Consider the following 20,229-nt stretch of genomic DNA (forward strand, 5'->3'; position numbering starts at 1 on the left):
TAAATTCTTTATTCTTGGTTAAGACTCTTTGTTTTGAAGTATCTGTAAAAAAAGTTTCGATCGTCGTATTATTTAGCTCATTCTAGTTGACCTTCACCCAGGGTATAAAATTTGGAATAAAAGGCATGTGAATATTTTTGCGGAGAAATCTGATTAAGAGGACGCTTGGTTTCAAATGATTTAACGTGAATGTGATAATGTAGAAATTTAAAATGTGTATTGGGGTATTGTTGATTTATTGGTAACTTATGACTTATTAAAAATGTAATAATAAAAATAAAAGTTACTTATAGTTAATTTATGACTTTTGAATAATTTTTATTAAAAATTAAAAAAAGTAAGTAATTAAAATTAATATCTCAAAATTTTAACTCAATTTCTAACTTGTTAACTTTAAATTGAATTCTGTTTTGTTACCCAAATAGAAATTTTACAATAATTTTAAACTAATAACTTTTAACTTTAACAAACTGGCTCTAAATTTGTGTTTACGGCTTGTACAATATATTTGATGCTCGTTTGTAATGGAAATTAGCCATTAACGTATTAAGCTGTAATTTTGCATTTAAAAATATGTTTACACATTGAGGAACATTTTGTATTTATATCTCAGTACATATTTAACGTACGTTTAGTCATAAATTTGTAATTAAATTGTATTTATATATGCTGCATGCTTAATGTGCCTTCTCATCGGTGAATAACGTATGTTGAGTCATAAAAATATTATTATATCAAACTATTTTGCCTCATAAACTACCATGTCTAGACAAAAGCAATACAAGCCCCATTCCAATCCGAAAGAAGCCCCTTGAGAATAAGAACCAGAAACAGTAGGCAGCAGTGACAGAGAACCATGAACATTAAGAGTAACCATACCTGCTTGATGAATACAAGGAACACGATACTTGAAAACACATGCCCTTTGAGTATCGAACTCGTTAAGGCATTACAAAGCTATTGTATAATTTCACACACCATATGCTTAACAAAGGAACTCACGTAGTGATATACTGCATAACAAAGTAACTCGTAACAAAGTAAAATTTGACACATCCAAAGACGGATTCCAGAAAATACCAACCAATATAGAACTTTGTTAAGAGTACACAGAGACAAACATCATGATAAAAGAAATTCCTGTACCAAAACCGATACTCTGTTGCTACATCAACCATCCACCTCCACTTCTTTGTTTCTGAATTATTTATCAAATCTAAGTGATGTTAATAATTGCAAAAAACTGAATCTTAAACCTTTGAAAATGACACTAACAGCGGAATATTCTATAAAAGATCATTTACTGTTACTATGGTGCATAAAAACTAATCTCAGAGCAAGACTACAGGGGAAACTAATGTCAGAGCAAGATTCAAAAGGAAACAAAGCTATCCTATTACACCTCCATACTTTCCAGCCAAGAACATATAAGGGCAACTAAAGTATACATATCGACATCGTGATTCATTCTATTATCTTCGATTTCCAATCAAAAGAACTATTATACTAGATTCTTCCGAGGCAAAAGACAATGGAAGTTATAAACGGGATCCTGCCTTCAGACCATCATTGTTCATAGCTAGACCACAGAAAACAGTTTAATATTTTTGCAGATTATAATTCTAAAGAGAATGATCTCTGGGACAAACCCTTCAAAAGATAATTATAAGTGTGAGAATAGTAACTCATCATGCAAATCCAGGTGGTAAATCAGGGTCTTCATCACTACCATCACCTGGCTGGTTTTGCTCTTCAGTCATAGGCACTGCAGGGCGTGTAGAAGGATTCACATTATCTCTGTTGAAGACATCATCTGAACGCTGGGCCTCTCTCTTAAGATCCTCTGATGGTAGCTTATCTTGAGCTTCCTCTTTTATTTGTTCCTCCAAATTGCTATTATGATGAAGAACATGGGGTGCAAAACCGGGTGGCTCATTTGGTTCAGTATCAGAAAAAGTGCCATTGATTTCGTCCGGTAAAGCAACAATAGACCCATTATTATTATTAGGTCTAGTTTCAACTGCCATTGCATTGGCATTAGAGGATGGTCCCCCACCTTGACTTCCTTCCGGATTCAGCAACCTACTGTAAACAGACTGTACTGTCTCATTTATTTCACTTTGCATACCACCACCTGATCTAATAACTTCCCAAACCCCATCAGAAATCTGACTCATTACTTTCTCCCTACAATAAACAATATCAGCAAGTTCAAGAATTTAGCATAAACCGCTTCAAACCTAACATAAATTCAATAATCAAGAATCGATTGTAAGGATAATTTACCAAAATAAACAACTGCCAATAAAATCATAGAATAAGTATTGTGCCCAAGTCTATAACAAAACACACACATCAACTTCTTTATATATTACTTCTGTTGTAAAAAATCCAAAAATTGTTGCAATTGTTAGTTTACACATCAAGATTTAGAAAGCAGGGACTCTTCAGACTTTTCACTCACCTGCTGCACAGTGCACGCATTTCTCGGGGATTCTTCTTGTAATTAATTAACTAGATGATTCTTTATCACTTAGCTACCATAAAATGCCAGTGTTATTAAGTAATTATTATATCAATTGCTAAGAATAATTTTATTTATATGATTATTTTTTATTTTTTTTTGACAGAATTTATATGACTATTTAGTTTAAATATAAATGTAACTATTGAAACAGAGGCAGATACACTCAGGGGCCCTGGGGTTCTGTGCCCGCATAATAATAAAAAATGTTGGTATTTTTGTTTTTGCTTTTTTTATATATGCTGATTTGCCCTCACTAAATTTAATAAATATTAAAATAAATAAAAAGAACTAAAGTGGGAACAAGACACGGTAATGCAGATACAATGACAAAACGGCGTAGAAAGACTAGGGAGAAAAATGTTTTTGATTGGTCAAAATGCCAGGAAGCTTTTGTAACAGACATAGTATGTCTTTTGATGTTATCAGGTTAGTAAAAAAAATTTGTGCCCCCTTATAAGTTACTCTGTGCATCCGCCACTGTATTGAAACATACATACATTCTATTTATTTTTAAAGTTTGAATAATTGCCGAATCCCCACACGTCTGAATCCCCCATACAGCCGAATTTCCCGTATTCTTGCGCCCGCACTCATGCTTCCTAGATCATGATCCTCTTACTCCATTAAGTTCAAATTGCTTTCAAATACCTAAAAGAACCCTTTAACACACAAACCATCAGAATAAAACTAAAAGTTAAATCACAACAGCATAATACCTAATTTCTTGATGAATAGCATCGGAAAGCTGACGGGGCTTCAAATTCTCAAATCCCGGAGTATTAAGAACAGCTGATTGTTTCACCGCAGACACAATCGAACTCCGCAATTCTTCCTGCAACAATTCCAACATAATTAAGCATCAGCCTTACTCACAGCCCCTAAACACAACTCCACAACATCCAGCTAACAACACAAACATGGGTTCAACTACATCACACCCTCCAACTCAAAGCACAACAATGCATCACATTATCTATAACTTTATACCAAGTACCGATATACCATACTATAACCCTGTCATTTCAAGTCATCAGTTCGATTCTCGCTCACCCCGCAAATTATTGAAACATATACTAATTTGTAAACCATATAAGCCTAATTATTAAAAAAAGTACTAATCACCAATCAAATGAGTAAATAAAAATAACACAAAAAATAAAAAGATGGGGTTTTCAATAATGCATCAAGAAACACAACAAAACAATTATATAAATTTATTAAACGCAACAAGATTGAATCTTTCTTACATTTTCTTTGAGCTTACGAATAATCTTGACGCGGAGCCTATCGAAATCACCATCATCTTTGATTTTAGAAATCACATCCTCTTTGCTTATGCTGTGATTCAACATGTCAATTCAAGAATATGGGTCTTTTTCTGTATGTATATGTGTGTGTATGTATGCAAGATTACAGGGATTCAAGGAGAAGAAAGAGATGAACTGAAGCTCAATGAGCACGCAGACTAACAGAGAAATTATTATGCTCGATATTGTTCAGTAATGTTAAATAGTAAAATAAAGTAGTGTGATAACTGATAAGTTCAAAAAAAATAAAAAACAAATAGAGTAGTGTGAGATTTTTTTTTTGAGAGATTTTTTTTTAGGTAGGGTGATGAATATTAAAATTTTCCGTCATATTAAAATTAATAATTTTTAATTTATATTTGACAATTTAATTATTTTTAAATCAGAGTCAATCATAATTTTAGATAAAACTGTTAATGAGATAAGTGTTCGTGTATGAGATATTTGGGAGGAATTTCAAAATCATATTAATTAAATTTGAAAATTTTCCAATAAAAAAATATCTTGTAAGAGATTAAAAAGATATAATTATTTATATTATTACTAAAGAATTCAATTTCACAGACCATACCAACAAAATATTTCTATTATTACAAGCCCCACTCATTGTATGCTTGTGGTAAAGGCCGATATTGTATACTTTGTTATCATAAAACTCGTCTCTCGATAGATAATAAATAAAAAAGACGCCTATTATATACTTATATATAATAAGCGTAAGGGAGATAATTTGGTCGCATGGTCCTCTGGTCCAAAAGCTTATCATCCGTTGGATCTTATATTGAACAAATAAGCACCGTTAGATTAAAACAAAATTAAATTCTGTTCTAGAAGGCAACTGATATCTACTTGCATGTTTATAATTCCTTTTCTGAATCCAAAATAAATTATGTCTTTCACATGTATATGATTTTTTTTAATCCTAAATAAATATTTCCTACCAGTTTTATTCGTAGAATCATATAAATCTCACCGTCACAATTTTTTTATAATATATTTTAAAATTAATAAGCCGGATTTATGTGATGAACAAATACAAAAACTTTTTCTTAATCCAAAATAGATACTACCTTCTTATTGCATATTTATGATTCCTTTTCTTAATTCAAAACAAATTATGTTTATCAATTTTAATTTAGAACCATATAAATTTTTTGAAAAATATTTAAATCACATTATAATAATTTTAATATAAAATACATTTATTAATATAATTTAATAGAAGTTGGCATAATGTATTCCACTCAAAATATATTAAAATTTGATAGATAGAATTTAATACTTTGGCATGATACATACGAGAAAAGGAATTGCTTGATTAAAATAATTTATTTGAAACCATTAATGCCTGTGATGATGTATTTACCAAAGTTCTAACTTACAAACAAATCATAATTTCGAATTTTATTTTATTGAAAATTTTAATTTATTATTTATAAATTAAATGTTTCCACACCATTTAAAATATATTTAAAAAGTTTATAAATAATTAAAAAGCTCCCGTGCCTTGCACGGGCTATAAGCTAGTAATAGATAATAAATAAAATATAAATTTTTTGGTGGAGAGTAAATTTAGAAGAAACGATGATACTATTTGGGATGGATATTAAATTTTTCTCTCTAAATTTAAATTTGGAAAGAAAATTCTTAAAAGTTCATAAAACTTTTTAGGTTAGCTTGATCTATAAAAATTAATAACGAAATCACGTTAGGTCAAATTTGAACCTTCCATATAGAATTCAACCGGAAAAAATTAGTGAAAAAATACATTTATCTAATACTTAATTGTCTAAAACTAAATAAGATTGTTTCTGTTTGAAAAAAAAAATACATTGATATTTTAATTGGATCAATTATCAATAGAGTGATAAAAAATATATTATTAAAAATATATATAATAATAGTCAAAAATATATGAATGATAATAGAATATGTTCGGCATAAAAAATATTAGAGGTGAAAAACTATGATCTTTGTTTGGTAATGATGTGTTTGTTATGGGGTCGTATGATCATAGTGTTAAGGTTGGGGATGTGAGGGTGGGGAATGGGGGGAGTGTGGTGGAGTTTATTCATGAGAAGCCGGTAGAGGATGTTTTTTACTCCCACGTCCCTTTAATAGTTCACGTTCCCTCACTGTTTGCACGCATTTTAAGACTCTTATAAAATATAGTTTTATAATTTTTTTTAAAAATTTTCTTCTTTTGAATAAGGGTTTAAACATCAAATTTTTATTCAGAAAAAATATATTTTTTAAAAAATATATTATGGAAGTATACTATTAACGAGTCTTAAAAAACGTGCCAAAAAATAACGTAAAGAAATGAGAGAGACAAAGTGAGTATTTGCTGTCTAGAGGGTTGGTTGCTGTGTAAAGATTTGAGATGTGATTGAAGGTGGGAAGTTGCAAAGGCCCCCCAAGAAAACCATCTCATAAATCATAATTCTAAGTACCGGAATTAGATGGATTTAGAGATAAATTATGTAAAGAGATTTGAATAGAAAACGGTCAAAAAGGTGCAGAGATCGGAAATTTGGGATACAACATGATATTCTATTACAGGGAGACGGGAGACCAAATCGAAAAAACACCCTAAAATACTAGATGCAAAAAAAAAATAGAAAAATTCCGCTGAACATATACCATTAACGGAACTTGTAGATATAGACCATCTTTGACTGCATATCAAAGTTTAAATGTAGCCCAGTGAAGAACTATGCCCCCAGAAGTAATTTTCCGTCTAAATTGAAGCTTGGCATATTTTTCATTGTTATAGTATGTTTACTTTGCATAACAAAATAGCTCATCTGAACTCGGCAATAAACTTTGCTGCTAAAATAACAACACATTTCTGCACCAAAATAGCTGTACAATTGAAAAATGTCGACATACTTGAAACTGGTTTCAAATCCTTAAATGATTTATTCCTCTTCGGTAGAACATAACATCACAACCGACCAGCCATTGCTAAGTAAGCGGTCAATTTTGACCCTGTTTCTTACCAACATATAGTAATCGGGATGGGGAAACTTAATGTACAATGAAGAATTAAAATACAAGTTTCTAAGATGCCTTTGTACAAGTTTGGTTGGAGCAATATAAAATTCAAGTTCCTCCAGGGCATTCATATAATAAGGTAAACATACGCTGATACGCATGTAGAATATGAAAGACCCATGATGAAACCCAATAATAGTACAATATAATCATATTCACGATGAGAAATGCTATCTTCTTTGCTGTTGTTATTCCTGAGATTGCTTATGACTTCTCTTGGGCGTCCGATTCCTTCGACAGTGTCTGCAAGATTTAAGTTATAATTACACAATGAATCTTATTGGGCGCAAGAGGTGTTAAAAGCAATATGACTTCACTTACGAATCATCACTCTTTTCTTTGGTTGATGATGACTCTTGACTTTTCCGTGAAGGTATAGCAGCCTGTCAAAAACATCAGAGTTTACATGACTTCACTTGGAAAGATTTTGTACATATCTTAGAGAATACTGTGTTTAAGACCAGAATCACATTGACAGATCCGAATAAAGGTCAATGTACAAGCTCCATCTCTAAAAAGAAATACGGGATTATCTCTTGTCAAAGGCAGAAATGTGGAATACACGACAAGGTAAGTTGTAATTTGAAGTGATGATATCATAATATTTAGACAACCATAGTACATCATCAACTCATGATCAATAATATTTACACAACCATAGTACATCATCAACTTACTGACCACTGCAAACCCTAGCCCTTGGACAAATTTCTGTATGCTAATTATCAGCATAAATATTTAGCAGAATAAAAAATAAACAACTTAAAATATTTGCAATAGTGTGAGAAACAGGCTGTCTGGATATATAATGATAATAATTTGCTCTGATCGGGCAAGAGTGAATAACAACTAAGACTATTAAACAGCTACATATGACATGATGAACAAAGTTGAGCCACAGCCAAGCCTTCATATTAATAAGTGATCCTAGGATAATATTTCAACTTTTGAAGAGAAGCCTGAAAACAAGGATAAAATAAATAATTTTTTTATATTAAATTTATTCAGAAGACTGACAAATATGAATACATGCTTCTATAGTAATGCTAGAATCTGATCTGTACTTCGAAAATCCTACACAGGGCTAATCCTTACTCATAGATCTAGAAGCATAAGTAATAAGAGGGATTCTCTAAACTCTACTGAATATTTACAATGGAACTCAAGGTCTTGATCTTGTAAAATTCTAAATCCAAATGAATACACAGCAACTGATCCCAATAAAATAGGAGTTTGGGACCACTTCAGGTGTCATCATCAATACGAAACAAAAAATTACAAATTCATATAAAAGTAGCATATCCATTGGAGAGCATCGGGAAAGTATACTAACTGTATGGTATGGCATGTTTTTGTTGTGGGCCTCCAGGTACTCTTCATACGTCTGCATTAATGCAACAAGAATAAACAAATTATACCTTTATTCATAGCAGCGGACCCCAGAAAATTAAGAATAAATAAAAAGGGAAAGAGGAACGATATATAATTAACACATGTAATTGACACCTTAGTCAACACACTGCACTAATCAAGTAACAGCACTCAGATGAACACAAATATCATACACAAACACACACACACATGTATCAGTCAAGATCGCCGACAAGATGTTTTAGTCAACGACTCTCCTTCCTTCCAATCAATTATCTCTTCAAATTAGGGCATGTTTGTATCAGTTTGTAGGTGAAATTCAATCAAAAGTATACAATTTATGCCATCGTCGCACCCCCTTCTCGCACCCCGACGAATCTGATCGGCAAAAGACGGGAATATGCCAGGTGGTGCACCCCGTACATATCTGGCCTCAACCCCCAACATGCTTCCCAGGTCCAGAGACACCAAAAGAACTCAGTCCCAACAACACCAAACTAAAAGAGGGCGCGTGCTTTATTAAAATGATGGGGGAAAAGACAACAAAAAAAGATGCTTCTTCATCCCCTTTGAGTCTTTGACCATAGTTTCTTTTGCAGAACACATTGAATTTGCACTCAATATATATGATAAAACTTAGAAGTAATCTGACTAAGATTTCAGATATAAGGAATCTGATCCTTTCTACCTTCAGATATTTGAAGTATCTTCTGTACCAACTTGTAAATTAGGCAGTGCCTGATATCTACAGAATTCTAAGAGTGCAACATCAAATTCTGTTTATTGTTACATATGATGAAGTACTTCATTCTTCATTTTTAAAGATGAGAAATTAGAGGATTTAAAATTTGAAAAATTTCTCACTATTTAAGAAAACCATATTTATTTCCAAAATTAGCTCTACATATGAAAAAGTAAAATTATTTCACTAAATTGCATATTATGAATAAAAAAGGTGCATGAACAGGTGCAGAACTATATATATCAAGGGTTTACTCACCTAGTTTAGAGTTCATAACACAGTCACAGACCATAATAACAGCCTTTAGTTTTACAGGAAGATAGAATAATCAACAACAACGAGTTAAGATGGCGAAGCAATACCATTTCAAGAATATCATCGTCAGTTAGGGCACTGCCAACAGAGCTCCCTTCTGCAGAGAATCTCCAAATATCAAGTTGAGAAGAACAACCATGATCAGAATCAACATTCATTTCACCCCCTTTGACATGAGAGAGTTCGGAACAAGCCATTCTTGGAGACCCAGAGGCGACAGGTGAATTATCACAAAGATATGTCTGAGCTGATCTCTGATGTGCAAAATGAGTCCTACTCGATTCAAGTTGATGTTGGTAAAATAAGGAAGGATAAAGTCCCCCTGTCCTAGGCATATGAGGAAAATTAAATTCCTCATCACGGACAGACCAAGATGGCTCAACATGAGGTCGTTCAAATGATGGGTAATCCCTGCCAAAGTCAATTCACAGTTACCTATATATGATGATCACTGTTTTAATTATATACAATGCAATATTGCAATTAAAGAGATACCTTATCTGCTTGTCATTGTTATCAATCTTTCTATCAAGGAGCTCACAAAGAGCTTCTCCAATATCCTGAGGTAGCTCCTGAAACGAGTAGAAAATAACTTGTTATTTAGGAAAAACCATGTAATTTGCATCACATAACTGACACATACAAGACAAGGAGCAAATAATTTTTTACAGAAATTATTACTAGAAATTACCTGGCAGTCCCTACTAATTTTCACAGGTTTGAACTGATTCAAAGGGTTTTTTAGATGAAGGGTCTTTTGGAAGGGCAAGTCATGTAACTGTAGCCATTTAACCTTAAAACTGCGCCCCCACTGATTATTACCACCACTTCCTGCACTCCAAACTTTGTCTCTTCTCCAGCCAACAGGAGACATCATTTGAGCATATCCTTGAAAGGAACCACTCATGTTGACACTAAATATTAGAATCACCTTCCCAGAATTCTGCAAGATAAGATTTTGCATATAGGTGAATCATTATAAACTAGTCACGATTATTCATATTTAACAATAAGAGGCATCTTACGTGAAAGGCTTCTTCCAATATTGGCTCATTCATGAGTTGAGTAGCCCAAATTCCCTTCTCAATTGATAATTGGATATTCTCATGATTCAAACTCTTAATGATGAAATATCTTGTACCAATCGTTCTATGTTTCTTAGCACCAGAGGTTCCCACCTGCTCGCATGAATACCCTTGCTCTTGTTTCTTAAAGCTATAGGCATGTCTATCCACTTTGTACTTTGGGCTTTCTGACAGAATTTTTCATCTTACCCATGTTTAATCAGAATATATATAAACTTCAAAGAATGTCAAATAAGAATCTGTAATATGTTTATAACTAGATTCCATTCCAGAACACAGTATACATGTGCAAATCATCTATGTGTACAACCATGATGGGCAATATTGTCTGGACAAACACCAAGTCTTCAGCATGTTGTGGTAGCATTTTATTCCTTCTCATGGAATGGATGAACGCATACATATTTTATACAATGTCGTAGTATTAGTATATAACTATATATAAGAAGGAATGAGGGAAAAGAAACGAGATCTGGGATATTGAAAAAGTGGTTGTACGATTCGGTTAAAATAATGTTGATTGGGCCTTTCTATGAGAAGTACTCAGCCGAGTCGCTGAAAATAATCAATTTTCAACAGTTTTCATGTCTCAATAATCTAATGTAACTTATCCAATGTTAAAGTCAGAAATTTTAAAATCATAATAGTATATCATGCTCTTTGTAACATCACCGATTCTTTTAAATGTCAATGTGTACCATATTTCTAGCACAAATAAACTATTAATCTGATTCATATTTAATCCTGATAAAATAGAGGACATCTAAAGTAGAGGCCTTTTAGCATTTGCAAATTTAATTATATCTAGAGAGATAAGGAAAATAAAAGGCCACACTATACAACATTAATGCATCTATAAGATTCTACACAAGAAAATGAGATGGTATATACCTGAAAAATCTAAATTCCTCTTATCATGCTTTGTCTCAGTCAGAGATGAATCGGCTACAGATGTATACCCTTTTCCTGTATCAGGGGACATTCTCTTTTGCCTACTCCTGATGCATAAATATTATTAAAAAACAAAAATTTCAAATCAAAGATAATGGAACATATATTCAAGCTTATTGCACTACGAGCCACTAAATATCCTATTAGGTAGTCCTAAACAACCTCATTGTTAGTATTACGTACTCCTAGGCGAAATATGTAATTTTATAAACCAATCAAAAAAATCATTTCCTACGCTTACCAAAACTTTTAGTAAAATTTAGACTGAACATAATTCATAAGCTGCATAAAAACAGTATCATAACTTGTTCGAACTCAACTAGTGTAGTTTAAAACCACGTAACACGCAATCAACTTGTAATATAGTACGAGTTGAGGACAGCAGCTGAATGTACTGGGTGAATTTCAAAATTATTACTGAATTATCAGGTATCAAGTATTTACGAACTCAAACGATAACACTTGGACTTAATTTACAGCATTGAAGAATCCGAGTATTACGACACTATGCAATATACTGTTTACTACTTACGCATGATTAATCACTAGATAAAACTTACTGGAAATGGGTACAATAGCAAGATTACATTATTATGTCAAGTAAGGCAAGTAATCATAACACACGGGCATAATACAAAGTGAAAAACATCAGTATAAAAGATGTGTAGCACTGATGATAAATTGGGGGAAATGATAGATACAAAAATCAAGATGATAGATACAAAAGAAAAATACCTTTTGGCGAAGAGATGATGGAGCAGAAGGGGAGTGAGTGCCGAGTGAATTGAATTGATAAACCCGAAAGACGTGCCCTAGATTCTTTCCGGGTCAAGCCCCCTTCATCCGGCCCAAACCCAGAAGCTGTACTATTTCTTTCCTCTTTATTTTTCGAAAAAAAAAAAACCTACAATAATCCTCTCGAATCCGATTATACTACAATCCGATTAAGAATCTAATAGGGTCGTTTGGTTCACGAAATGGTATGAGGTTGGAATGAGAAATCGGGTTAAAGTGGTACAAGGATGAGGTATCATTCTTGATATTGTGTTTGGTTGAGTGATGAAATGAATAATATATTGAATTTGAATATTTTTAAATTATTATTTTTTATTGATGAAAAATTATTTTATAATTTTATTTTATCCAATTTTGAGTTGTTGATTTAATTTTGTGTCAAGCATTTGATGTGATTGTATATAATATAAATATATTTTTGATTCCTCATACTCATGTTCCATACCCACCTCCCTCCTAAGGTATCTAAAACCCATAGTTTGGGGGTTTGAGGTAATCCTAAACCCTAATACTTGAAAATGATTAACCAAACGACCCCATTTATCAAAACAATATCTTCATAAATCATAAATGATAGGTCATTAATTAATCACTCAAATAATTATCATTTTCAATTTTTATAATTTGATCAGATTTGTATTTCAATTAAATTTTAAATATAGACGATAAAATTATAAATATTATAAATCACATGACAATTGACACGGGTTATAAATTAGTTAATTATATTAAGATTGTATAAAATGAGAGTAACAGGAGACGACACTCACATATTATAATATATATTTAATATTTATAATACATTTAATATTCAATATTGAATTAAATGTTTTAAAATTTATTAATATCTAATATCGTCAATTAAAATTTTATCATTTTAAGAAATTCAAATTTTATGAATGTGACTGTGTTAATTATATATTATTGTGAATATCATGTTGACGATTCACTAAAATAATTATATATCTATAATAATGTTACTTCAAAATTATTTATGATATCAAACAATTTGTATAATCATCTAAACATGAATAATGAATAGATTACTCATTTATTTAATATAATTTATTTTGTACTGTGGGATAATCACACGTGGGATAAACGGGGCACACTCGAAAAGCAGGTTGCACGTGAAACTGCCAGGTGAGCACAGTCCTAGATTTCTTGTGCTGACCTGGCACACACATAATGTAATAAATACATACTAGTAAATAACAGAACACGATACATGTAAAGATTTGGTTCACGAATTTCCCTCCACACATGAACAAAGTAGCCTTATCTTATACTTGTGTTACAATATTTTCCACTTTGTAATAACAAAACCAAATGCACACCTCATTTTTATCACCACCATTGCTTGAGCTTCACCATCAAAAATGGCCTCCAAAATGGGGTTTACCATAACTACCCCTAAGTTCTTTAATGCCCCCTTTCGTAAGCCTTTCATTTATGCTTCTTCTTCACCATGTTCAACAAGGGCTCATCAGACTATTCACTTCATTAGAAGAAACCACCTGCCCATCAGAAGAGTCATCTTGCTTTCCCCTAAGGCTACTACTGATCAACCAGGTTTGTCTATTTTTGGTATGTATTGGCTAATAAGATGGATGATTGGTGAAATTTTTGAGGTGTTGGGAGGAGGCTTACCGGTCCATGATTAAATATGGGAATTTTGGGGGTCGCAGATAGTCGAACTCGAGTCTCCCGTGAGATTGATATCCTCCGGAAACTGGAGTGCTTACTTAGATCATATTCTAACAATATTGGTGAAATATTTGTTGTTAGATGTTTTAGCTCCGGGTCATTTTAAATTCTAATTGCGCTGCTAAGGCTTCATGTTTTTCTTGAATTTTAGATGCTTAACGAGTTTAAGGTAGTTTTGGGGGACTACTTGCACATATTGTGTAAGAAGTTATAGACTTGTTGTCTACCTTGTTTAAGTGAAACTTGATGTGTATATTAATTAATCGGACAATTTGGTTATGAGTCGGACATGTCACTTGTTATGTGTTAGATCCTTTGATGTCATTTGGACACTTTAATCAACTGAAAAAAGAGAGAGTGAGAAATGAGTAAAGCAAAGAGGAGGATGAGACAACCATATTGAAATTTATAATAAGACATGGGTTTACTTTAATTGGAGAGTTGCATACTTGCATTGCCATGACAATTAATTCTAAAAATGATTAAGAACATTTATACGCACTTCTGTGTGATATCGTTTGCAAATGTTTATCTCATACATCCATTTCTCAACCATTCTGTCCTAGCAGGTCAGGTCCAGGAAGATGAGGTCCAGGACAGTAATGTACTGCCCTATTGCAGCTTAGAGAAGAAAAAGAAGTCAATGGGGGAAATGGAACAAGAATTTCTGCAAGCACTACAAGTACTAACCATAAACTAGAGTTAATTGCTAGTCCTATCTATTTGAATTAAAACTAGATAAATCATCAGTAATATAATTTCATTCCTTTGAAGATGTTTATATAATATGTGATTAACCAAATGAAGATGCTTCTATATAGGCTTGGAGTTGCAGATAATTTGAATGTAAGTCAATAGTCCATAGTAATATAATAGTAATCCAAAAAAAAAAAAAAAACTTTTAATGAAGTTCGTCTCTGGTAACTACAACACCAGATTGCGGACTATGTTCTGCCACTCAAGATTCTATAAGAATGGGAATTGTAGGCTTTGAGTTGAAGTACAATGGAAAATATGTCGACAATATCAATCAGATATATCATCAAACCTCAACATTTCCCCTAAATGCAATATATATGGGCTTAATGAAGTAATGCTGAATTTCATTTATGTTAAGGCAGATAACCAAGTATATTTTCTCTCTACCACTATCATCATGCAAGTTTAGTTATACTTCAGATTTGAATTGTATCATAAACTTTACTTAAATCTTAAAATTTCTAGATTATTTACCCATATCATACTAACTGAAAGAGCAAGCCAAGTTATCTTATAATGTAATAGTCTGAGAACAGCCAAAGCTTTATCACTACCTAGATGTTATTATTAATATCTATGCTCAAGCACCTATTTTTCTAACGCTTTCCTGTTCCGCAGAGTTTATATGCATAGATATTGACCAAATAATAATGCTATTGAATATGAAAAGAATGCTATCATATAGTCACGATTGTACTTTGGTTGCATAGATCCCCACTCTTTCAAATAATTATTCTGTGGTATATTGAGTTTTTTATTTGTTCTGTTGCAGTCGTTCTATTACGAAGGAAAGGCTATTATGTCGAATGAAGAATTTGATAACCTCAAGGAAGAACTAATGTGGGAAGGAAGCAGCGTTGTTATGCTAAGTACGCTCAACTTCCTCTCTAGGGAGGCATGGATCTTTTCATCAGTTCTTTTTATATGGTAATTTACTTTGAGTAACCGAATGCAGGCTCTGATGAGCAGAAGTTCTTGGAAGCATCCATGGCTTATGTATCAGGAAACCCTATTCTGACTGATGAGGAATTTGACAAACTGAAGCTGCAATTAAAGGTCTATAGGCCCTGTATATATTATTTACATTCCTCAACTAAACATGTGCATATAATTAGTGGCATTTGTTTATCAATAAGTAAAAAGACATCAAATGTCCCCGATTTCTTATGTCGAGAAAAAATAAAACCCACAACAATGGAGCGACTGTGTAATAAAGATGAAAACCTCTAGCTAAGATCTTCACTTGTCTGAAAAGTTAACTTGGGAACTTTGGCTGTCATTGTTGGTACTGATCATTAACTTTACTGTCATTGTTGGTACTAATCTTTTTTATTAAAATATATTGGTATATATACTTGCTGACTTCATGTCATGTCCACTTGATTTATCTCAATCAAATAATTGACTGTGCTACAAGTTGTTTCACTGTAAAACAAATATATAGTACATTGCTGAAAAATCCTTTTGGCCTAGGACATTTTTCCTCCACTTAGGTTTCATAACATTAAAACATGTCTTAATATCTGAAGAATAACAAACTTATTGGTTAACAGAAAGTGAAAACTTATAATTTCATGTTGAAATATAGTAAAAGAAGTTTGTCCACTGGTTGAATGTTTTTTCTCTGAGCTTGTTTTGCATATACTAACACCTAACAAGTTTAATCTGGCCTCTAGATGGATGGAAGTGATATTGTTGTTGAAGGACCGCGGTGCAGTCTTCGTAGTAGAAAGGTGTGTGCATGAATTTCAGTAATTATGTACATTTTTGTAGACAGATTTTCGTAACCTTGCTTATTTTCTATTGTAATGCATATACAAGCAAAAGAGTAGTACTTGATGTTATTTCTATGGTTTTTCATTGTAAATTATATCAGGTTGATATAATTTCACCATCTTTATTTAAAGATGAGCCAGTCTTCATTTAGACATAGTTTAGAAAAAATCTGAGAAACAAGTCTTTGTGTTAAGCAAATAAAAAAAAAATGGAAAATGTCTTTCCACTACCAACAGTAGGAATTCTCGTATACTTAGAAATTTGAAATGCATCTTAACTCCAATAATATGTAGCAGGGTCCTTACTAATTCCCTTGAGCTTGATTTTTTATGGTAACATACGATTATACACATGTTATAACATATGTCAATGCTGTTCGCATCTCAAGAAAAGTTTAATTTTTTTTTTTCTATACATTAGCATCCTACATAAGTTTTACATTAATGCCTATGGGTGGAATCAACCTGTGCCAAGTCAAATACTGCTCGAAGCTCAGCTCGAAAAAATTCAATAAAGCCAGTAATGTAGACCAAAGCTCTCGATTCAAACTCGACCTGTTTTATGTAAGATATATAATATTTATACATATTTATATAGTGACATATTTATTTTTTGACAAAATAAATATGTCACTATATAAATATGTATAAATATTATACATATTTATAATATGGAATAAATATATAAACTAAAATCTCATTTAAACCTTACGAGCCGAGTAATTTGATCCTCGAGCTTCGCTCAATAATGTATTTAAATAGCTTGAGCATGGATCGGTTATTGTTGAATGTAAATATCTCACTGATAGTTTCACTCATTTACACCCTACTTATGCCGTATGCTACTGTATATCTTATCATAGAGCTTTAACATGCGCTTAGTCTTACAGATTTTCTTATAACTGCTACATACTAATATCAAAATGAAAAAGGATGGTGGTTGAATCCTTAAGGTACTGAAAAATAGTTAATATCTTTGTAATTTAGCATTAATTGATTAAAATTATATGTCATAGTGTGGACTCGTGAAGTTTGTGTTAATGTTACTCTAACTTAATGGACATCGACAGTCACACTGCTTATTTAAATTGTGTCCTGCAGGTGTACAGTGATTTATATGTTGACTATCTCAAAATGTTCCTATTGAATGTTCCTGCAGCTGTGGTTGCATTAGGATTGTAAGTATCTGTGTAACTTAATAGATAATTGCATTTTAGTTGTCTTTAGTCATCTGCAGTCAATCAGTCTAGATTTTACTGTTTGTTAATTAATGTGGTTACTAGCGTACCAGGCTACCACCTCACTTCTGTGCATATTTTAAGTACCACAGCCGACCCAAATTTGGCGGGATGTGCGGTTTGAATTTTATTGATGGGTTCAGTCAGTAAATGATTACGTACCTACTGGAGCTCAACAAATTTCATGAACGCTCCCGTTTTTGGCACAATAGGATACTGCATTACTGCTGGACAGTGGAAACCTTTTAAAATTCATTATCAGTATTATGAAGTCATCAAATGTGAAATATATCTGGACAACTTGAATAAGTAAATAAATCATAGTAACAATTAGCAGTTTTGCACAATAATTTATATTGCTGCATCAAAGTAATAACAACAGATTATTACATTTATTTTCATCGAAGTACTCAGGTCTTTCAAAATTGAAAGAATTCAAGATCCCTCGTTTAAATTCCCTCTGCTTTTCCTTGGGTATGTTCTTAATAATGTGGTGTTTTTGGATTCCTGGTGATTGAAACCCTTACCAAATCTTTTTAGCAAGTCAATCAACAAAGTCATTTTCATATAATGCTATCTGTATTGCTAGAGGAAGCATTTATCTCCCCAGCTGAAAGCAGTAGTATTATCTCTCTAAATTTTGCCTTCTGCTTCTCTCACTAGTCTAGATGGCTCTAAATTAAAAAAGAAGTTTCTTCCGTTTTTTATAACAATAGTTGGTTCATCACCTCATAATCTTAATACAGAGGTTTGTGATAATTAGTTCGGGTAAGGCTAGTTTTTTTTGTAGATTGAGATGCGTAAAAATGCAAAGATCTCTGTTCATGTAAAAGTCTTCTGCTCATGCTGATTTCTGTACGGTTAAGAGATTTCAACAGTTCTGTACATTATACAAAGAATTTAATTGGTATATGTTCTGTGACATTTGGAACTCTGCCATTCATTAACTGTTTGTCCTTTTTGTTGACAGATTTTTCTTCTTGGATGATTTGACAGGATTTGAGATCACATATCTATTGGAGGTAGTAGATCTCTCTGAACTGAGATTTAACAAATATTTGTGCTATTACAGTAAGAGCTATGTTAGACTGGAGAATTGATGCAGACCAATTTTATGCCAAATTTCACAGTTGGCTCCATGTGAATATGTGATTTAATGAAAAACATGGATCTTTATTTGACAAATAACTAGATAATCAATACAAAAATGCTATCTTGGCACATCGGCCGCGATCCATTCAAAATATATTGTTAGGTCTGTACATCATTTTTCCTCAGCTCAGTGCCGTTTTTAACTTATAGGCCAATTTCATTAGCCTTGAGGATAAAATTTTAACATCAAGAATACAGTATGAACATTATTTTTCATTACAAGTAGGCAAGAAAGGTGGAAAGAGGTTTGTGGGTTTTCCATTTTTTTTTGAATAACTGTAATATAGTATTGTTCTCGTAATAGGTCACTTACAAATGTTTGTTCAGATCAAGCATGTTAATTTTCAAATATTATATTTGCTCTTCCTTCATGTGACTAATTCTGTAGTCAAATTTTTTTGTGGAATCATAGTTTCTGATTCATTGAGTTGTGCAGCTTCCAGAGCCATATAGCTTTATTTTCACCTGGTTTGCTGCTCTGCCCCTGATATTGTATTTGTCTCAAACATTCACAAACTTCATTATAAAGGACTTTTTGATCTTAAAGGTAAAATCTTTTCTTGCATTAGTAAGAGGTTTCCGTAAGGCGATTGTTTGTGAATCATACTAACAAAATCCATCATCTTTTAGGGTCCCTGCCCGAATTGTGGTACAGAGAACACATCTTTCTTTGGGACCATCCTTACAATATCTAATGGTGGTTCAAGCAACACCATTAAGTGCACAAAGTGAGTTTTTGCGGCTCATATTGACTTTACGTTTCACATGTTTATCTCGATGATGATTAAATGATTTTCTTTTCTTCATTCAGCTGTCAAACAGCTTTGGTCTATGATTCAAAAACACGTTTGATAACGCTACCAGAAGGAACTTAAGGTGAGGTACTTTTCTCTAATTAATCGATAATTCTTTTTTTATCAACTTCTAAAAATTCAATTAACTCAAAATTTTAAGATGATGTAAAAAAAAATTCCCTACGAAACGCCTTGAATTTACTTGACAATATTATAGTTAACTTACATGCCCTATTACAAAGATTTCCTTTTGCATACGCAAGTCCTCAGTTGATCAATTAGTAACATCTTCAAGGTCTCAATGCAGCGTTGAAATATATGATGGGATGAGCTACGCAAATGGCATGGAGAGTTTTGCAGTACATGCATATATAGTAGTAGGAAGAAACATCGGTCCTAAGAGAGGAGAACTCTATCTGGATGTGACAGTTGTGTTGTCTGTTCATAGCACTGTAGTAATGTTTGTTTGTGATGTACAGGCTTCGTTCCTCTACAAGCATGAATTGTAGTCAATTATGATTTAAACCTTCTATTATACTACACATGTATAAATATCAAGTTGCTATCAAATCATTTTACATATCCATTCCTGTCATTTTATTGTAGTATATAATATCAGTTGTCCATAATGCTGCAATTTCATAGGTGACTTGT

The 20,229-nt window shown here is 32.4% G+C and overlaps 3 protein-coding genes across 7 annotated transcripts; 1 reads left to right on the plus strand and 2 right to left on the minus strand.

Annotated features, from left to right (window-relative positions):
* Positions 1-1,271: 1,271 nt before the first annotated feature.
* Positions 1,272-4,025, minus strand: LOC108204649 (uncharacterized). The gene is made up of 3 exons (XM_017374191.2): positions 3,775-4,025; positions 3,244-3,359; positions 1,272-2,187 (listed from the first exon to the last, which is right to left on the minus strand). The coding sequence occupies exons 1-3, from the start codon at positions 3,877-3,879 to the stop codon at positions 1,689-1,691; spliced, it is 720 nt and encodes a 239-aa protein (XP_017229680.1). The 5' UTR covers positions 3,880-4,025; the 3' UTR covers positions 1,272-1,688.
* A 2,708-nt stretch (positions 4,026-6,733) lies between these two features.
* On the minus strand, positions 6,734-12,238 carry LOC108204647 (uncharacterized). Of its 2 annotated transcripts, none has more exons than XM_017374190.2 (9): positions 12,091-12,238; positions 11,296-11,402; positions 10,345-10,571; positions 10,011-10,262; positions 9,815-9,891; positions 9,367-9,730; positions 8,225-8,275; positions 7,213-7,274; positions 6,734-7,134 (listed from the first exon to the last, which is right to left on the minus strand). In XM_017374190.2, the coding sequence occupies exons 2-9, from the start codon at positions 11,384-11,386 to the stop codon at positions 7,080-7,082; spliced, it is 1,179 nt and encodes a 392-aa protein (XP_017229679.1). In that variant the 5' UTR covers positions 11,387-11,402; positions 12,091-12,238; the 3' UTR covers positions 6,734-7,079. The 2 variants fall into 2 exon arrangements, with proteins under 2 accessions (XP_017229679.1, XP_063947537.1); XM_064091467.1 differs by having other exon boundaries at positions 6,856-7,134; positions 11,296-11,396; positions 12,091-12,222.
* A 1,136-nt stretch (positions 12,239-13,374) lies between these two features.
* Positions 13,375-20,161, plus strand: LOC108204978 (PGR5-like protein 1A, chloroplastic). Of its 4 annotated transcripts, none has more exons than XM_017374703.2 (11): positions 13,375-13,722; positions 14,427-14,539; positions 15,389-15,485; positions 15,572-15,672; positions 16,293-16,349; positions 17,493-17,569; positions 18,600-18,651; positions 19,218-19,328; positions 19,412-19,509; positions 19,593-19,657; positions 19,883-20,161. In XM_017374703.2, exons 1-10 carry the CDS (start codon positions 13,530-13,532, stop codon positions 19,654-19,656), a joined length of 963 nt encoding a protein of 320 aa, XP_017230192.1. In that variant the 5' UTR covers positions 13,375-13,529; the 3' UTR covers position 19,657; positions 19,883-20,161. The 4 variants fall into 4 exon arrangements, with proteins under 4 accessions (XP_017230192.1, XP_063947545.1, XP_063947544.1 ...); XM_064091475.1 differs by having other exon boundaries at positions 13,422-13,722; positions 19,593-19,662; positions 19,839-20,161; XM_064091474.1 differs by having other exon boundaries at positions 13,422-13,722; positions 19,593-19,662; positions 19,871-20,161.
* The last annotated feature ends 68 nt before the right edge of the window (positions 20,162-20,229 follow it).

Source organism: Daucus carota, chromosome 1 (assembly GCF_001625215.2).
Source record: "Daucus carota subsp. sativus chromosome 1, DH1 v3.0, whole genome shotgun sequence".
Lineage (NCBI taxonomy): Eukaryota > Viridiplantae > Streptophyta > Magnoliopsida > Apiales > Apiaceae > Daucus > Daucus carota.

Bases quoted from the DNA above. Each gene is read 5' to 3' on its own strand.
- LOC108204647 (XM_017374190.2), bottom strand. From the start codon at position 11,386: ATGTCCCCTGATACAGGAAAAGGGTATACATCTGTAGCCGATTCATCT. The intron at 10,572-11,295 runs GTATATACCATC...AAATTCTGTCAG, and splicing joins GAGGAATTTAGATTTTTCAG to AAAGCCCAAAGTACAAAGTG. The intron at 9,892-10,010 runs GTAATTTCTAGT...TACTCGTTTCAG, and splicing joins AAATTAGTAGGGACTGCCAG to GAGCTACCTCAGGATATTGG.
- LOC108204978 (XM_017374703.2), top strand. From the start codon at position 13,530: ATGGCCTCCAAAATGGGGTTTACCATAACTACCCCTAAGTTCTTTAAT. The intron at 15,486-15,571 runs GTACGCTCAACT...AACCGAATGCAG, and splicing joins AAGCAGCGTTGTTATGCTAA to GCTCTGATGAGCAGAAGTTC. The intron at 16,350-17,492 runs GTGTGTGCATGA...TGTGTCCTGCAG, and splicing joins GCAGTCTTCGTAGTAGAAAG to GTGTACAGTGATTTATATGT.
- LOC108204649 (XM_017374191.2), bottom strand. From the start codon at position 3,879: ATGTTGAATCACAGCATAAGCAAAGAGGATGTGATTTCTAAAATCAAA. The intron at 3,360-3,774 runs GTAAGAAAGATT...GAATTGTTGCAG, and splicing joins TTCGTAAGCTCAAAGAAAAT to GAAGAATTGCGGAGTTCGAT. The intron at 2,188-3,243 runs GTATTATGCTGT...TGTTTATTGTAG, and splicing joins GCTATTCATCAAGAAATTAG to GGAGAAAGTAATGAGTCAGA.